This window comes from Trachurus japonicus, chromosome 10 (genome assembly GCF_045865225.1).
Source record: "Trachurus japonicus isolate A0001 chromosome 10, Traja_1.0".
Taxonomy (NCBI): Eukaryota; Metazoa; Chordata; class Actinopteri; order Carangiformes; family Carangidae; genus Trachurus; species Trachurus japonicus.
The window spans coordinates 26,192,333-26,210,043 of record NC_140916.1 but is presented as its reverse complement, the minus strand read 5'-3'; the positions used below and the strand labels follow the sequence as shown (position 1 = coordinate 26,210,043).

Here is a 17,711-nt window from a genome sequence, read left to right as displayed (position 1 = left end):
GAACTAGGATGGCCAATGAGTGCTATAAATAGATTTTTTCTTTTTCAAATTACCTTAACTTAGCAAAGGGATGTGGAATTTTAATTTCACGTGATCTAACTCCGGGCAGAAATGACTGACAGCTGCTGGATCAGGGGGGGTCAGAGTTTTCGGAAAACTCTGACGATAGAGGACTCAAAGAAGCGTGCGTGTGCTCAAACACTGCAGACAACTCGCTCATTAAAGTGTCTGGTAATAGGCAAAATAGAGACTTGTGTCAGTCTGTAACCACTGATGATGATTGTGAAAGTATTTAAGTGTGTGCTGATGATGATTGGAAAGGACACAAAAAGAGTCAGGGGTGGCTGAGTGTCACTCTGGGGGAATACCATCAGCTACAGGGGTTGCAGGTGTGTTCATATTTGTGTGCGGAGACAGCACCTGTAATGGCTCCCAGCTGAGAATGACCTCCCCATAGGATATAGACAACTATATGTGTGTGCGTGTGTGTGTGTAATGAGACACTGGCATGCGAGCGGCAGAGGGCCGCTTCCTCTACAGGTGACACCTTTGACCTCTCATCTGTTCTCTGTTGGTGGAGAGAAAGAGGAGGGGTGAGATGGAAAAAGGAAAGACTGTGAAGGTGGAAACTTCTACTAAAACTGAGCCATAAAATGACTTAAAAAAATGTGACGCGTAAAACATGTTAAAAACTCTTTTAATGACTTTCTGTCTGTGCATATAAGTGCAAGTTGATCCACTTTAGTGGTAACAGCTACATAAAGAAAATCCTTAACATTCCAGCTGCATCAAGCATACGTAAGGCAAACATTCAGAGACCGCTTTTTGGGTAAAATATATAAAATAAATATATATATTAAAAAACGGTTGTCACAACAGTTCAGCCAAAACTGAAAGCAAAAAACAGAGGCAGACGAAAAGTCTTCACAACCTCATGCAGGAACAATAGAAGACATGCCCTAAGTAACGTCCTGGAAATTAATAAACATAAATACTAAATATATATTACTCTTTGCATTGTATACATAGTGCATAACCTTTTTGCTATGAGGTATTAGTTATTATATAATCCACAAGTACAACAACAATAAATAAATAAATAATACAGTGGTGTCATATTGCTGAGCTAATAATTAATAATAGATAAATATTAAACTGTGTGTGCAAATGCAGGCTGTTATTGAGCGATGCAGTTAATATCAGGAATGTAAACAACATCTCTCTTACAACAATCTCTTTCTGCCACGAGGGAACTCCTTCACAGCAAAAGAAACTGGACCTGGAACACAAAGGGGGCACAGGGCTTGCAGGCACATTGCAATTTTTTTTCTTTTCTTTTCCACTTTTTCGTTTACTCCGTTCACTCCCTGTCTCTTCTTGCTTCTTTTGCTCCTCTCCCTCCTCCTGATCTTGTTATTTTCTGCATCATTATGACACCTGGCCTCTCAGTCTAGACAGCCTCTGGGAGAGCTCGTCCTGACAATAACACAGAAAACAGCACAGGTGAATCAGTGAAGAATGAATATAGTCAGGAAACAGAATATACTGACAGGCCAAAAATAATCTTTAACAAAGACAGTCGGTTTTAAAAGCCGTCAAATCTTTCTTTAGTCCTACTAATAGTCTTACTTTCTATTAATTGGAAAAAAAAAGGCTTGAAAACCCCTCCAGGTTTGTATGGAGCCAAATCAAGGTTGTATGTTTACATAGGTCATCAAGTCAGAGAAAACATCTGTCACCACTAAGGCAGCTCTGGCATCTTTTTGTAGCGCTTTCCCTCACAAATAACAGTGGCAGTGACCAGCGTGAACTGTAATGGTTACACTGGATCCATTTGTGAGTTGCCTTGATGGAAAATGTATCAAAACAACTTTAGGAAGAACTCAAACACTCCCTGCCACACATTTTACTTCTACACTATCCATCTCTATATGATCTCTATGACTCAGAGACCTTGTGTTCTAAAAAAACACGGAAAAGTCATTAATATTTTGTTTTTATATAATGCTCATCAGAATTCCTTGAAGCTCCAAAAGACAAAAAGACGCTGTGAATCTGATGATATTTTGTGGAAACAATAGTTGTTTTGAATATGCTGAGCTGTTCTGTGGTAGTTCAACATTTCATTGTTCACCATGGAACCATAGCCATTGCAACCTACATACTCCACATAATTCAACCTGACCACAGCCACTGTTACAGGCCACTTGAGGTGAAGTAAAGATCATGTTGTTCCAGTGGAGCTTCACTTCACTTTAAATTCTGGTTCATGTGAACCACTGAGACTGCCAAAGACAATAAAGACAACAAAGATAATGTGTGACTGCTGCTCTTGGATAATAAATAATAATTATTATTATAATAATAAAAATAACAAAGCATAATGGTGAAGAAGTGAATGTGTTACCTGCTCTGTTGATGCCACAGATGAGGCCAGTGATGAAGTCTGGCCTGAGGGAAGCTCCAGGTTAAGATCCAAACTGAAACAAAATAAAAAAGAAAACACACAGGGACAGTTTATTATTATTCCTACTTAGCTGAATCGACAAAATGAGGGAATTTAAAGTCACTCTGACCTTGTAACACAGCTTCTTTAAAATTGCAGCAAAAACCCTAATGGCCTTTTTGTATTACCAGGTGGCCTTGTAAACAGTGGAAATTGTACATGCCAAGATATTTTTAAATGAAAGTCATTTAAATAAAGCTTTTAGGACAATTTATTCTGTCTCTTTTCTGGTTATGCAGTATTTTTTTAATCAAATTCATTGCATTTATGTTTGTGTTTCATTAATACTTTTGCTACTGTCATTATTGGTTTCTATGCACTCGTATTGTTTGGAGACTAGGGCCATACTCACCCCGCTTCATCAGCCATCTCATGCAACAGCATATCCACCTCGTTCTGAAAAGTAAACAGGCAAACAGGAATTTCAAAAGGATTCAGTGTTGAAACTATTTCTGGGGTGACAGTTTCCTCATGAGCAGCAGCAGAAGCTCAGAGGTTTTCTCTCAAGGCACTTTTACCTGAGGTGTTGTCAGAGTCGTTGTGCTGCTCATCGTGTCTTCCATCTGAGCTGTCTGCACATCCAGAGTTTCAAACTGGTTTTCAAATTTATCCATTAAAGCAGAGATCTGCAAAGGGGTGAGGGTGAAGAAAACACAGTTTAAAAATCTTTATAAACATATTTTCTGTCCCTTTGTTTGTATAAGGATTTTTTTTCTTACCTTTTCTAGGTTCATGCTTTTCAGTGTAGCATCCATACTCTTGACCACGCCAGACATGGACTTTGACACCTGTTCACAAAACACATAAATGAAGCGCTGAGGTTCCTGTCATCTTCTTAGTTTTACTGGTCTGATTTCTTGTGATTTAAAACAGACCCCATGGTATCTGACATGGCTGTTGACAAGGAAAATCTTAAAGTGCTGTGTCTTTATTCTTCCACTAGGTGTCACTTTTAGCTTTTTAACCAGGTACTTTGTCAGCCTACAGACTTCCACCTATTCTAAAATATTTGCAGGATGGTGTTGATTTAGGACTACTCTTCCCAAAACCAATCTCCCAATAGTTGTCAAGGTTGTGGTAAACAGGTTCATTATCAGTGCTACTGTGTAATATACTGCAGTAGCAGTATTATAACAACATAAAAGGGTTTTACAAAGTGTTTTTTCTGCTATACCATGTCATGCTTTGCTTCAATTTCTATAGACACTATTAAGTTCAATTTTACGATATTATGTCTGTCTGACAGCAAACCTGTATTAAGGCAATTTAAAAGTGGCTCTCACTATTATAAGAGTGAGTAGCTAATAACATAAAATTTCAGCTGATAACACTGTGTAAATAGTATCTTTTTGTTTGCAGATCTGCCAGGCTTTTTGCTCACTCTCCCCCTCTGTCTCCTTTATGTAGGACAACAGTCTTTTTGCACTGAAACAGATACACTCTGTGGGATCTTCACCTTCTTAAGGAAGATCACATACAGTATACACTTAAATAAAGTACATGCATAGATATATTTTATAAATAAGGATACCATTTCTGAAAACAGTAAAGCATCGTAAACCAGCATAAACACTAAGCCAACTATTTTTTACATCTACAGGGGCCACTTCATAAGATATCAGCCAAGGGATTGGCTGATCAATTGATTGATTGATTGATTGATTGATTGATTGATTGATTGATTGATTTGATTTGTTGTTTTTGCACATCTGTCCTTTTATTGTTTCTTAATGTGGTGATTTTTTTCTATTGCAGATTTATAACTCCTAAGCAGCAATTTGAACAATTGATTCAAACTAAAATTCTCCCAGTTATGACTAATTAGGTAAATATGACTTGTTTTTCTACACTGTAGGAGTTGTTGTGTACTTCTCTGCTACTGTAACAAGTGAATTTCCCATAAGTGGGATCAATTAAGTCTTATGTCTTACGTCTTAGACCCTAACCATGAACTGCAGTATTCCTGCTTTAAATTAAGCTGGATTCATCTGCTCATCTCTCAACTCTGACAATGTCTTAAGGGAGGGCTGAAATAATGATAAAAAATAAATAAAATGTTGAATACGCTAGTGATGATGAGTGTAAAAAGCTAGGATACATAATGTGATTATCATTATGTCAGTGGAAAATGAGAATATGTGTGCACTGTGCAGTGAATACATTTGGTAGGTTTTTCACTGCCTCTAATTGACATGCTTTAATTAACAACAGAAAATCCTTTACAAGCCATTAACTTACAATACCTGGTTCATAGTGACAGCAGTCTGGACTCTGGATGCCACAGCATCCACACGTGCACTCATCCTGAGGAAGTTGATGGACTGATGCTTCTGGCGGATGGCATTTTCTGCATGGATCCTGGCTGCCTCCACATTACCCTTCTGAACAGCCTGAGAGACAAAGGACACACACACACACACACACACACACACACACACACACACACACACACACACACACACACACACACACACACACATTTATAAAATAGATGGTGGCTGCACTGTAGCCCTGGACTCTGTTCTCAGGTGAATCCCTTATTTCACAAGCCAACCTGCTTCACTTTAGTTTTTTCAGCCTTCTCCTCTTTGTCACATTTCTTAGAGTTTCTCTGAAGCTCCTTGGCAGCAAATTTGAGGTTGAACAAGTGTTCTGTTATGACTAGTCAAGGACTGATTTATGTCGGCTGTTGCATAAATTAGCATTTAACTCAGTGCAGATGAAACGCATTGCGTTTCCTAACCAAGTTTAAATTCAACCACGTTGTCACATTCATTAGGTGAACTGGCTGACGTGTCCCTGTTTCCCTTTGTCGGTGAATGACTGAGCAAAAGTTACAATGTACAACATGACAATATTACGTGAGCTTAGAATTATAGGGTTCTATCTCCGTTTTGGGTAGTTCCGAGATATTGAGCATCAAAGTTCCAACTCGGCTTGTGTTTTGGTTGATAGAACATTTTTATTTTATGAATAACTAATTTAAAAAATGTTGAAAATTTAAAAATAACACCACACAGGCATTAACAGACCACTAATGGATGATATTATGCAAAAAACTCAATTTTGAAAAAAATGGAGATAGAACCTTATAATTCTAAGCTCACGATTAGCTACAAAACCACTGGGCTAGCTGCTGCTGCTGCTGCTGCTGCTGCTGCTATCCACCGTGTAGGCTACATTAGACCACAGTAAAGGATACTCTCCATATTCGACATGCTGAAGGTCTGTTTTTGGGATGAATACTCAGTCTGGTTATGTAGTTACAGATACACAGTAGTATTTAGCCACTTCGGTATTTTCCAGAGTAGTTTGTTTTGATTTTCCAGGCTACACTCGCATGTCACAAGGCGAGATGGTGCCCTTACGCGTACTTCCACATTTGCTTGATTTCAGTCACGAAGATTGGCAGCTTCGCCAATAGACTTCCTCTAATAGGCTATGTCCTTGGGGTATATAACTATATATATACATATATTTACTTCTGGGGTCAAGTTGTCATATATTCAGTTCAAGGAAAACATTTAAACCGCAGAAAAGTCAGAAAAAGAAAAAAATCAGACGTAGGCTATATACGACGCATGCGCAGAAAAGTCACATTGAAATAATGACGCCTAATGTCTTCCTCTCCGTTATTTAGCCTGTTCTGCATTATGTACCCCACCCTGTGATTATCATTAATTAATTAGCCCAGTATTAGATAGATGAGTCACTGTTTGACTGTCTCTGCTGGATCATGTCTGGACCAACAAAATTGCTTTAGGGAAAACAAGCTGTGAACTATTTTGATTCCTCTTCATCTTTGGATGCAACCAGCAATACTTGTATACTTATGACTGTACCTTTCATCGTCGTCACATGGTCACGACTTTGCACGGCGTGCTCGCGCTCCTACGTCACGACCGTTTGAGAAACGGACGGGCGCGCGTGTCCAAAGCACACAAGTTCCATCCAGGCTAAAAATAGTTTGTACCCGGTATCGGTAGGTTGTGGTACACGTCTAGTGACGTCATTTGTGCTTTTTTTTCCTTCTTTTTTTTGGCGAAGGAGTAGAATTGACCTTTTCTACAGAGCCATCGCTTTCAATCATGTTTCTTTCACTTTATTTCTGATGCATTAACGAGTGTGTCACATCTGCAAACCTTTGTTTACTGCACGGAGAGAGTGGTACTGTAGCTATAGCCTGGACTGGTGTGTGAGCTGACGCAGCACTAACGGGATAGGTGTTTAGGCTAGGTGGTGGTGGTTGAAGAGATGGATCAGACGGCGAGAAATTGCAGCAAGAAGGGAAAGGGATCATCGTTTGTCCAAAAGGATTGTGGTATCTGCCTGCACCGGCCAGCCGAAGGGGGCTGTGTGGATAGGGGGGGATTAACGGCTGGGTCAGGGGGAGGGAGCGAGCATGGATGACTCATACTGTGTATCTGCTGATAGTGTGCATGGTCACAGCACTAGATATAATGATGCGTGTGTCTGTGAGGAAGTGAATGAGTGGTGTTACAGAAAACGGTTCCCAAAACTAGCCCGCGTGCTCAGCCGACTGATTAACAAGCAGGTCCTCTGAGGATGTCTCCTCAGGCTGAGCTGTAGCTGCATAACCCAAACACTCAAGTCCTGGTTTCAACCCTGCTATACGACCATGGGCTAACATTGGAGATGACGCTGTGATTTCAGTCTGTTGTAATGACACGCACATAGCTGGGAATGCGCCCATTCAGCCAATTTACTATGGTTATGAATCTGATAACCCTGAGAGTAGTCTATACAGTCACTCTTTCATTCAGGCTTTACAAGCAACGGTGTTAGCTGAAGGTTACCCCCCTCTTCCTTCCTCTCTCACAAACACACACACTCTCCCTCTCCCTTTGAATCTAAACTTTATTTCATAAAAGGACAAAACATGGAGCTGCCACACACACTGGAATTATCTCTGACACCTGTTAACGCCCCCCGCACCACCAACATAACACACAGCCCCACCATTGTTGTGAGCTTAGACTGATGTGTACACACACACACACACACACACACACACACACACACACACACACACACACTCCCAAGTCATAACTGAATGACGGCAGGTCGCTATGGAAACTGCGTTACGCTCCGGGCGGTCGGAGGAGAAAACAAGAGCGCCAGGACTCGTTTCGGTCCTCATTTCAGCACCAGGCGCCTCCTGGACAGCGCCCGAATGAACTCACGCACACACTCCAGCCTCGTTTGCCTGAGAAGAAGAAGGGACAGAGCCGCATTAGCAGCAGCAGCCAGTCTAACCCGAGTGGGAAGGGACTTCAGAAGAAAAACAAACCCACGTAGGCTACGAGAGACGCAGAGTGTGCGAACTTGAAGGTCGGTGGATACTTCAGGTTAAATTCCGCCGGCAAGCCAGGAGCCAGTCGCTCCCTCAAAAGCCACAGCAACAGGTAAGAAGCAAATAGACTCTGGAAAGTTGAAAAATGCACTTTTATGCGGTTATATGGGGCACAAATACCACTGTCCGGTGTGTTTTAGTCCTGGAACTCAGAAGCACCACTGTCTTTTATCCTACTTGGTACTTAAACTGTGGTTAATTGCGTTCACCTGGCTTCTCTAGTGTAAGTAAGTGCGTGATTAGGTGGTATGAAGCCCAGCAGGGCAGAGTGAAACTCTACTGGGCTTTGGATCATGAAGTAGGTATAGCTACTGATTAGATAAATTATAACCTTCAGCTGCTGGTTGTTTCTTATAGGGAAACAACAGCCAATCTTTCCAGAAAACAGTTTTCAGGGAAGGAGTTTAGAAGTAGCATTTTTAAGATTCTCTACATGGCTATGTATAAATATACCCTGTATAGATGAAATATCTGGTAGGCTATGTATAGTTGTTTAGTCCTTATTGTAGTATTAACAATAATATGAGGCATAATCACTGTTCAAGTGAATAACAGAGGGGACAGAATGTAATATTGTATAAAAATGGGGATTGTATCCAGTGTATTGTCCACAAAATATATCTCAAACCTTGTACTCTTTGTAGAAAACTCTAGATACAGAGTGGGTTTGCACACAACACAGAATTGTTTGGCTTCCTGTGTGTTACTTTACAGAATTTATATCTGAGACAGGAACATTATTGTTTGTGTTTATTTTAGATTTAGTGCAGCGTCTATGAGATCCTTGTATTTGTTGGGTTTTTCAGTGGCCATAGATTATGTGTGAGCTGAGCCGATACGCCTGGATGAGTCACTCAGGCTGCAAGTTTGCAGAAGAGTGCGAAAGGGGAGGGGGAGACACGGGCCAGCTGGAAAACAGTCCCGCAGTGCCTCTCTACCTCCTCAACACATTGTTTCACATAAATCCAGTGTCAACATCTGGAGCTCTATTTATCACCTCTGATTGCATGATTACTATTTCATGCAAGTTGAAGTTCACCTTGTTAAAAAAACAGATGTCTCATTCACAATAAGTGCTTTGTGTCCTCAGGTACAACTTCTTTTCTTTTCTTAATGTCATCTTAATGTTACATTGAATGAACAGAGATGTTGCCTTTTGTAGCTTTCAAGATGTGGTGGAGTAAAGTGCTGTTTGTTGAAGTGGGTGCAACATGATTTGAACATTTTATAAACACTGGCTATAATAGATTGTTTGTGGTTGTTACAGACTATAGCCCTCTGATGTCTGACAAACTGCTACGAGAAAGCATCCCATTACTGCTCATTAGTATCCTAATGTTTACCCTGTTAGTATTGACAAATCATAGCAATCAGCAGCATTCAGCTGTAACAATGAGTGACAACTATTGATTAAAGCAAACAATAGATCATAATGGGCTGCTATGAACCACTGTTGCACTCAAACACAAGCACTCACTCCCTGAAACACTTTGACGTGCGCCTACCAACACGCACTCAATCACTTAACAGAGACTCCTCTGACTGACTTAGTTAGGAAAATGTTGTTTGGTTTATTAAAAAATGAGTCTAGATTGTTGCGATTGATTGATGCAGTCTGCATGCAGTGGCTACGTGCGTATAGCTGCTCGGAGGATTAGAGTACACATGTGAAAGCCAAGCAAAAATAATTGGCTAATTATTAATCCTACTTTGCTCTAATTTGTGTTACAATTTGCAGAAGATGTTACATAAAAGCTTGTGTGGACTCACATGGATGTATGTGGGAGTCATTGTTTATAATCTATACACATCATGTGCTGCACACCCGGACACAAAAACAGATGTGTGTCTTTAATTAGTGACGTTGGTGTGATTAATGCAGTCTGCTGGTGATGACTCATTCAGCTTAACCCTTGCACCTCTGGTAGAAACAATCAATAAACAAAGACTTAGACGGGCTTTACATTTCATTGTTTTTGTTGTTATTTTTATTTTACACAATCATTGTACATTTTTACTGTTCTTTTCTAAAGAGCTGAACTAATCCTGATGTGTATGATGAGTGTAAATAAAGGAACTAGTTATAGCCCTAAATCTTGGTTAGTAAATACAGTTTTTTTTTTCAGATTATATAATTGCAATCAAACGCAAACCTCTAATTTGTTTTGATCTGGTTAGGCAGTGTAAGAATATTTATGTGGAGCAGATCTACATGGTTCACTCCATGTGTCATCTTGTCAACACAGCAGTTATATTAGCATTGTGGAAAAGCTGTCAGCCAAACTGTGACTTAGAGACAGCAGACTGGCAGGGAGTGAGAGCGAGTGCTAAGTGTGTGTGTTTGTGTGAGAGACAGACTGAGCGAGTTAAACACATAACACACTTTTCTGGGGGAGTTGTAATAATCTCGCCCTCCTCCCCCTCCCCTCCACTCCCCTTTCCCTCTCTTTAGGGCAGCAGCATGTCTGAGACCAAACCCAGCCAGCGGTTCCACAGCCTAAATGCTGAGCAGGTGGAGGTTCTCCACCAGGTTCTGTCAGAGGTGGTCCCGATCCATGGACGTGGGAACTTTCCCACATTGGAGCTGCGTCCTCGAGACATCATCATCGCTGTGCGGGCCAGGCTGCAGAAACAGGGGATCACCGTCAGAGATGTTCGTCTGAATGGCTCGACAGCCAGCCACGTCCTCGTCCGAGACAACGGAACCAGCTACAAGGACCTGGACATCATCTTTGGAGTGGAGCTGCCCAGTCAGGAAGAGTTCCAGGTATGATTAGTGTCCTCCTTAGTTATATAAAGGAAGCCGGTCAATGTAATAAGAGATAAGCACTGGGGATCAATCCCCTGCATTAACCAGCATTCATTCTGCTGTATTATCCGTGAGCACAGCACTGAATAGCTCCTATCTCTGAGGTGTTCCCGAATTGATTTTTGTGGTGCTGTAGCGATAATGATGTTGTAATACTAAATGTAGAAGCAAAATTGCCCTCAGATTACAGGCATTAGTTTTAGCTGTCATGTTGTTGACCTCTTCTCCTCCCAGGTGATCAAAGAGTCAGTGCTGGGCTGCCTGCTGGACTGCTTACCTGCCGGGGTCAACAGGGAGCGGATAAGCAGCGCAACCATGAAGGAGGCCTATGTCCAGAAAATGGTCAAGGTCTTCAATGAACATGACCGCTGGAGCCTCATCTCCCTCTCAAACAACAGCGGCAAAAACCTGGAGCTCAAATTCGTGAGCGCCTTGAGAAGGCAGTTTGAGTTCAGTGTCGACTCCTTCCAGATCATTCTGGACCGTCTCCTGGAGTCCTACATGCAGCAGGAGTCTCAGCAGAAAACTAATACTGTTGATCTGAAGGAACAGCCCGCAGAGAATCAGAACAAAGACTCTGGCTCTCTGCTTAAACAGCCCACTGCTCCAGAAAAAGAGAGCATCCCTGGTAGAGACTCACCAAGCAAAGAGGGGGCTCAGATTAGCCAGACACAGCAAGGAGACAAGGTGCATGAAAAGGGGTCACAGACAGACCTCTCACAACAAACTGAACACTCAAAGCAGACAAAAGAGTCCAAAATGGAGAAAGGTAACACAGAGAAAACACCCACAGAGCTGGAAGAAGTGTCAGAACTCAGAGACAACTTAAATGAGACAGATGTCCCTGACCAGACGTCTCTAAACCTTTTGTCAGAAAAGATACAAACCTCTGAGAAAACTGAAACACCGACACAGATTGAGCTCAGACACGAGCCCACCCTCTCAGACGACACTAACTGCTCAACAAAGGCAAAACAGTCAGAGCTCAGTGATCACCAACAACCAGCACATTCAAATCACGAGGAACTCTCTGTCGAGAAAGAAACGTCCAACCACAGAAAACCCCCTGATGAACAGGAAGAGATCAGAGAGCAGACGGGAGAGTCCAAGTTGCCAGAAAACTCAAACAAAACCCAGGAAGAATCTTTAAACCTGGCAGAGGAATCACACATCACAGAGCTCCCTAATGAAACAGACGTCTGTGAAGATCAGAGAAGCAATGAAGATAAAACACAACATGTGTCTGCTCCAGACGCTATCACATCTCCACATGCTAAGGTAGAGACACAGTTAACAGATGAAACGGACGTGAAAGAAGCAGAGACGGGTGAGCAGATACAAGCAGAGGGGGAAAATGACTCTGAAACAAGTGAAATGGCAGAAGAGATTTTAGAATCAGAAGCAAAAAACATAGAAAACACACAGGGTATTAATTGTTCCTGCTCCTCCTCTTTCATATCTCTTACTTCTCACAACTCACAACTTTCCGGCACACAGGATACACTGGAGGTTCACAGCACAGTACACACAGACAACTCAGAAAAATCTCCAAACATACTTGATGCTGTCAGCCCTCCAGATACTCAGGATATTTTACCTGTACCACCCAGCCTTGTCTCCGACAAAAAAAACTCCTCTTCTCCCTCTGGTAAGTCCTCAGATAGACTATCTCACATGGTGGTGCTCAAACATTCCTCTCCTAAACCCCCTCGGAGGATGTGTAGGAAGGTTACCCCCAGTCCCTACCCCAGTCAGGTCTCTGAAAGCGAACCTGTCGTAGCGCCGTGTCTAGATCCAAACCCCTCCTTCAGCCCTGAACTTAAGATAGTCTGCGACCCAGAGTCAGCCGCTCCCAGCTCAGACCCTGCAACTCCCCCAACGACCAGTATGTCTACTAAAACGACCCCTCAGCTTGAGCCCAATCCTTCCAATGACCCAGCTTCAAACCAAGACCTAACCTCAGATCCCGATCCAGCCCCCGATATAGTTCCGGCTCCTGCTGTGCATCCCATATCTTTACCTCAAGAGCCATCATCCCCTCAGCTGATTACAGACGGTTCCTGTGAGGCGAGCATTCAGAGCCTCAAAGAGATACCATCTACAATTGTGGCTTTTGATGAAGAAAGCCAGTCGCCGCCCGGAGAAAATGCCTCTACGTCCGAACAATCAGAACCTCTTGACGCGATAGACGCGTTAGTTTCACACACAGATGCGTCCTGCTCAAACATAGAAGAACCTGTACATACCTCAGAAACTGAGCTCAGTGATGAAGATGAAAACAGAGAACAATGCACCAAAAACATGGAGTTGAATCAGCCAAACAGCAGCCCGCAAGAGACCGAACTGAGTTCACCCCCGTCTTCCCACTGTGTCACCCCTCCCGTTTCCTGCCTCACCCCTCCAGTACTTAGTCTCTCGCCCCCCAGCCTCAGCCCTCCTCCATGTCCTACCCCTCCCTCTCATTGCCTCTCATCTCCAATGCCTAGCACCGTTAGCCTTGCTACGAGCTTTAGCTCTCCACCCCTGAGTTTCAGCCCTACCTCATCCTGCCTCAGCTCACCTCCTTACCTCACTCCCCCTATGCTCAGCCTTAGCCCTCCTCCGCTCTGTCTTACCCCGCCGTCCCCCTGCCTCAGCCCTCCCCTCCTCTGCCTCACCCCACCGGTGGAGTCAGAGGACCTTGTACCTCAGGTATCTTCAGATATGGAGCCTTTGATACTCAACACAGACTGCGAGGAACAGATTGAAGCATCTTCCTCTCAGACACGAGTTCCTCTCCTACAGTTGGAGGACCAAAAAGAAAAAGATTGCATCTCTGCGTTGCCTCGGGTTGCAGAGCCTGTCTCTTTTCCAATCACAATCCCAAGCTCAACCTCACATGTGCTGCCTCACTCTCAGGCTGGAGACCCAGGGGAATCTACCCCTCCAAAAGCAGATGAGGCATCTAGCTCCATACCTGACAACAAAGAGGCCCCTAAGGTAACCGCATCTGTGCCTGAACAGAGCAGTGTTCCTTGGGCATCTGAATCAGTCCCTGCTGTCGAGGTCCTAGCAGAGAGCATGTATGGCGACTTTGAGGCGGCCATGGACCACCTGCGCTACCGGCTCATCGCTACGAGGAACCCTGAGGAGATTCGAGGTGGCGGTTTGTTGAAATACAGCAACCTTTTGGTCAGGGACTACCGGCCAGCCAGCGAAACTCAGATAAAGACACTGGAGCGCTACATGTGCTCGCGCTTCTTCATCGATTTCCCCGATGTGCAGGAGCAGCAGAGGAAGATCCTGTCCTACTTGAAGAACCACTTCATCGGCGAAGAAAGAAGCAAGTACCAGTACCTGATGACACTGCGTCGTGTGGTGGACGACAGCACGGTGTGTCTGATGGGACATGAGAGGCGCCAGACCCTGAACATGATCACAGTGCTGGCTCTCAAAGTTCTGGGAGAGCAAAACATTATCCCGAACACAGACCATGTGACATGCTTCTACCAGCCTGCCCCCTACCTTGCCGAGCACAGTGCCCCCTATCTAGCAGAGCCTAGCTACTGCAGTTACTACATACCCCAAGGGGGATCAACTCTGCTTTACCAACCTTACCCCTTACACCTGAGCACACAGACTGGACTAGTCTAAAACACACAGAAACACACATTTAATTACACATAAGACACGACCGAGCAAGGAGAAGGTGCTCCGCCATGAAAAGAGAGCTGGAGAATGGAAATATAATCCAGGGATAAACTGTTTGGTCTATAATAGACTTGTGGGGGTGGGATTGAGTGGGTTTTTACAGTAAACTCCCAGAGTACTCTGTAAGGTCCTAACATGATTATATGTAATTATCTGGGCTTTGTGGGAAAATAATAATTCTTCCGATATTGTTGAAATTCCAGAAAATGCTGTATGCACTGCATGAGTCATAGCCCTTTGGTCTCCCTGGGAAACCATCTGTGCTGTTGACATTCACACACATGCACGGACACACACACAAAACACAGACACACACAGGCACACACACAGACACACATACACACGTGCAAACACACTTCCAGGTTCTTGAATTGTTGTACACTCTTTTCATGTTCTTACTGTGTTGTAGTCAATGGGTTTGTTCAGAATGTGGACCTTGCCTGTGGTTGATATTGTGCATGGATAAATTAGGACTGTTCTCTCACTGCCAAATACTGTGTGACTACTATGCTTCTTAAACAGTTTAATGTAACTTTGTTATTCCTTTACCGAAGGGGGTGTATTCTGAAAAAATACCGAGGGACAAGTCTACCAGTGTGTACAGTACTTTCTTCGAAACACACGCATGCACAACACATACACACAAACACATGCACAAACATACACACAAACAAACGTACAGTCTACTGTATGCACAAAAGTTTGACAACGCATGAGTAGCTAAATATATAGATCACATCCTGGAGTCAAAGCAAAGGCTTTTAATTTAATAAAAAATTGATCTATTTTTGCAAGACTTTCCAAGACAATACTCAGTGGTAAACAGACTGGTTAGTTCCTACATAAAAATGCCAACAACAATGCCTTTGCAATAGACTGTACAGCGTATTGATTACAGTATATTCTGTGCGAATACACTGCATTGTTTCAGGTAAATTGTGTTAAGATGTAGTGCTTGATTTCTTTCCCTCGTGGAGTCTTTTCTGTAATCACGTGAAGTACTGTACCATCTAGTGTTGATTTATTTAATGCTAAAGTTTACTCTATGGAGGTGGTCAGGTTATAACCATCTTTGGGTCATCTCTAAACATGGCAGATGCAGATCTGTCCAAACTGAAGAAATTACATTTTAAACTTGTCGGGACTCTCTCAGCATGGATCAGCATCCTCAAATTCACTCAGTCAGAATTAACAAGTTGTAATCCACCTCAAACCTGTTTGAATCTAAGTTTAAAAGCCGCGCAACAGCAACTATGACCAAAGATGGTTTGGTAGGGAAATCAAGTGCCTAAATGTGAGACATCATTGGCATGTCTTTATCTCACTGCACTGGGGGTGTTAATGGGGTGGGCTTGGGGTTGGGTTGGGTGTGTGTTCAGTTGTTGACCCCTGTTATTGCTGCCTGTTTTGATGTCTTCTTTAATGTAGTCCTTTGTTGCAGTTTGTTCATGTACATTTTGATAAAATAAAGGGGAAACTCAACAAAGTGTCACATGTGAGAGGAATTGAATTCTTTCAAAGCAGCAAAGCCCGGACTCTAAAGAGAAAAGGAATTCCAAAATCACTGATTTCTTGTCTTGTCTCTCTCCGTTCTCATTCACCCTCCCTTCCCCTAGTCTCCAAAATGACATGCTGCACAGCTTACGTATCCTCCCAATGATTACCCTCTGCAATGATCCACTTAAGTGTGACCGTCAAATCACGATGGTGCCCAGGAGAGCGACCCAAAGCTGTGAAATTCAGTCTGTGTGAGGCCTCTTATCACAAATCACCTGTCCTTCAGATGTGTTTGGACCCGAATGACGCACACTCTACGCAACACAGGAGGCTCAACAATGTGTAAATGTGAGGAGAATACGGTTTGTGAGGTGTGAGACTGAAAGGAGAGGAGGGGGCCAGAGAGTGTGTGCATGTGTCTGTCTTCTTTGTGCGCATGTGTGTGCTTCAGATGGGAATACATGTGCAGAGGCGGTATCAGGTGCTCCCCCTCTCCACCTACTAATTGAAGAGATCTACGGTATATTGAAACAATAGGGCTCGCTCCTTACTCCCACTCTGCCTCCATCCTCTCCGTCTTTTTCATCCCACTGATAGGGCATGGAGAAGGAGGAGGAGTGGTGTTGTGATTGCAGCCTAGTGGCATGGTCACACACCATCCATTTACACACAGCATACTTGCTTGCACACAAGGTTGCAAGCATGTGGCTCCCTGGGAGAGAAAGAGAGCGTGTGATCTAATAGGGTCTGTATCAGTGTCTCACAGACCTCTGAGCCACTCTTGTCCACTCAAGGTTTCCATAGAGACAGAGACAGGCAGCATTGTGGGCGCAGAGAGCATGACGGAAAACAGGGAAGACCCACACACCAAATGAGGGGGAGAGAGATGAAAACAAAAAGAAAAAGGAGGTGGGTGAAAGGAAAGGAGAACGACAGTGGACGGAGGGATGGATGCATGCAAAAATAGAGTTGAGGGGGAGACAGAGAGTAAAGGACAGAGAGTCAAAAGGGGGGCGGGGGTGGGAGGGGTGAGGTTATAGATAAAGTGAGGCGAGAGGAGCAGGAGCAGGGGAGTTGATGGGGAGAGTGTGGGAGGCTGTCAGGCCCTCAGTCACAAGGGAGTCACTGTGAGGTGGCTGCAGTGACGGCAGCAGTGATGTCAGAGCAACGACACACACACACACACACACACGTACAAGTGTGCACATGCACACAGCTGCATGCACATTAATTTTCCTAATGGCCTGCCCACCCGTCCACCCTCAACAAACGTTTTCAAACTCACAGAGACAAAAAGAGAACATCACCCACACATCTGTCCTTCACTCCGTCTGTCTCTCACATGCATCTGATCCGAATGTCTTCCCTGGACCATTTGAGCTTCTATGGGTTTAATCATCAAGTTTTTTTCCATGCTCAGATTTCCAAAGCTTTTCATACCTCAGAGTTAAAATAGAAATGGATGCATCTGCAATTAAGTAAAAACAAAAGCATCCAGCTGGTTTTAGTAGAAGCTTAAAGGGATGAAACATATTGCACTGATTAGGAATGTCAGAAAATGTGTTTGAATCCCTTCATCTAATTCCCCCAAATGAATTCCACTGTAACTCCCTGTCAATAACAGGTCCCTTTAAAAGTGGCATTCTGAAATATAACAGTCACCATTAAATAAACCTGCGATTACAAAACACTTAGTGACACTCAATTAATAGACACCATAATCCTTTGTCAGGGTTTAATGCTCCTTTGTAGGCAGAATTTGTGTTTCTGTTACTGATGAACACCAGGTAATAAAATGGATGTGTAGTATTCACCATTCATATTTTTCATTCACT

The 17,711-nt window shown here is 43.2% G+C and overlaps 2 protein-coding genes across 2 annotated transcripts; one reads left to right on the top strand and one right to left on the bottom strand.

The window, feature by feature from the left end:
- Positions 1 to 681: 681 nt before the first annotated feature.
- On the bottom strand, positions 682 to 5,897 carry LOC146980157 (charged multivesicular body protein 1B2-like). The gene is made up of 8 exons (XM_085788420.1): positions 5,709 to 5,897; positions 5,061 to 5,158; positions 4,750 to 4,896; positions 3,226 to 3,294; positions 3,025 to 3,132; positions 2,859 to 2,902; positions 2,408 to 2,480; positions 682 to 1,476 (listed from the first exon to the last, which is right to left on the bottom strand). Exons 1-8 carry the CDS (start codon positions 5,722 to 5,724, stop codon positions 1,429 to 1,431), a joined length of 603 nt encoding a protein of 200 aa, XP_085644546.1. The 5' UTR covers positions 5,725 to 5,897; the 3' UTR covers positions 682 to 1,428.
- Positions 5,898 to 7,683: 1,786 nt separating this feature from the next.
- Positions 7,684 to 15,865, top strand: tent5d (terminal nucleotidyltransferase 5D). The gene is made up of 3 exons (XM_085788419.1): positions 7,684 to 7,932; positions 10,333 to 10,647; positions 10,924 to 15,865. The coding sequence occupies exons 2-3, from the start codon at positions 10,342 to 10,344 to the stop codon at positions 14,320 to 14,322; spliced, it is 3,705 nt and encodes a 1,234-aa protein (XP_085644545.1). The 5' UTR covers positions 7,684 to 7,932; positions 10,333 to 10,341; the 3' UTR covers positions 14,323 to 15,865.
- Positions 15,866 to 17,711: the final 1,846 nt, after the last annotated feature.

Bases quoted from the DNA above. Each gene is read 5' to 3' on its own strand.
- LOC146980157 (XM_085788420.1), bottom strand. The intron at 3,133-3,225 runs GTAAGAAAAAAA...ACCCCTTTGCAG, and splicing joins AAAGCATGAACCTAGAAAAG to ATCTCTGCTTTAATGGATAA. The intron at 2,903-3,024 runs GTAAAAGTGCCT...TTTACTTTTCAG, and splicing joins CGACTCTGACAACACCTCAG to AACGAGGTGGATATGCTGTT.
- tent5d (XM_085788419.1), top strand. From the start codon at position 10,342: ATGTCTGAGACCAAACCCAGCCAGCGGTTCCACAGCCTAAATGCTGAG. The intron at 10,648-10,923 runs GTATGATTAGTG...TTCTCCTCCCAG, and splicing joins CCAGTCAGGAAGAGTTCCAG to GTGATCAAAGAGTCAGTGCT.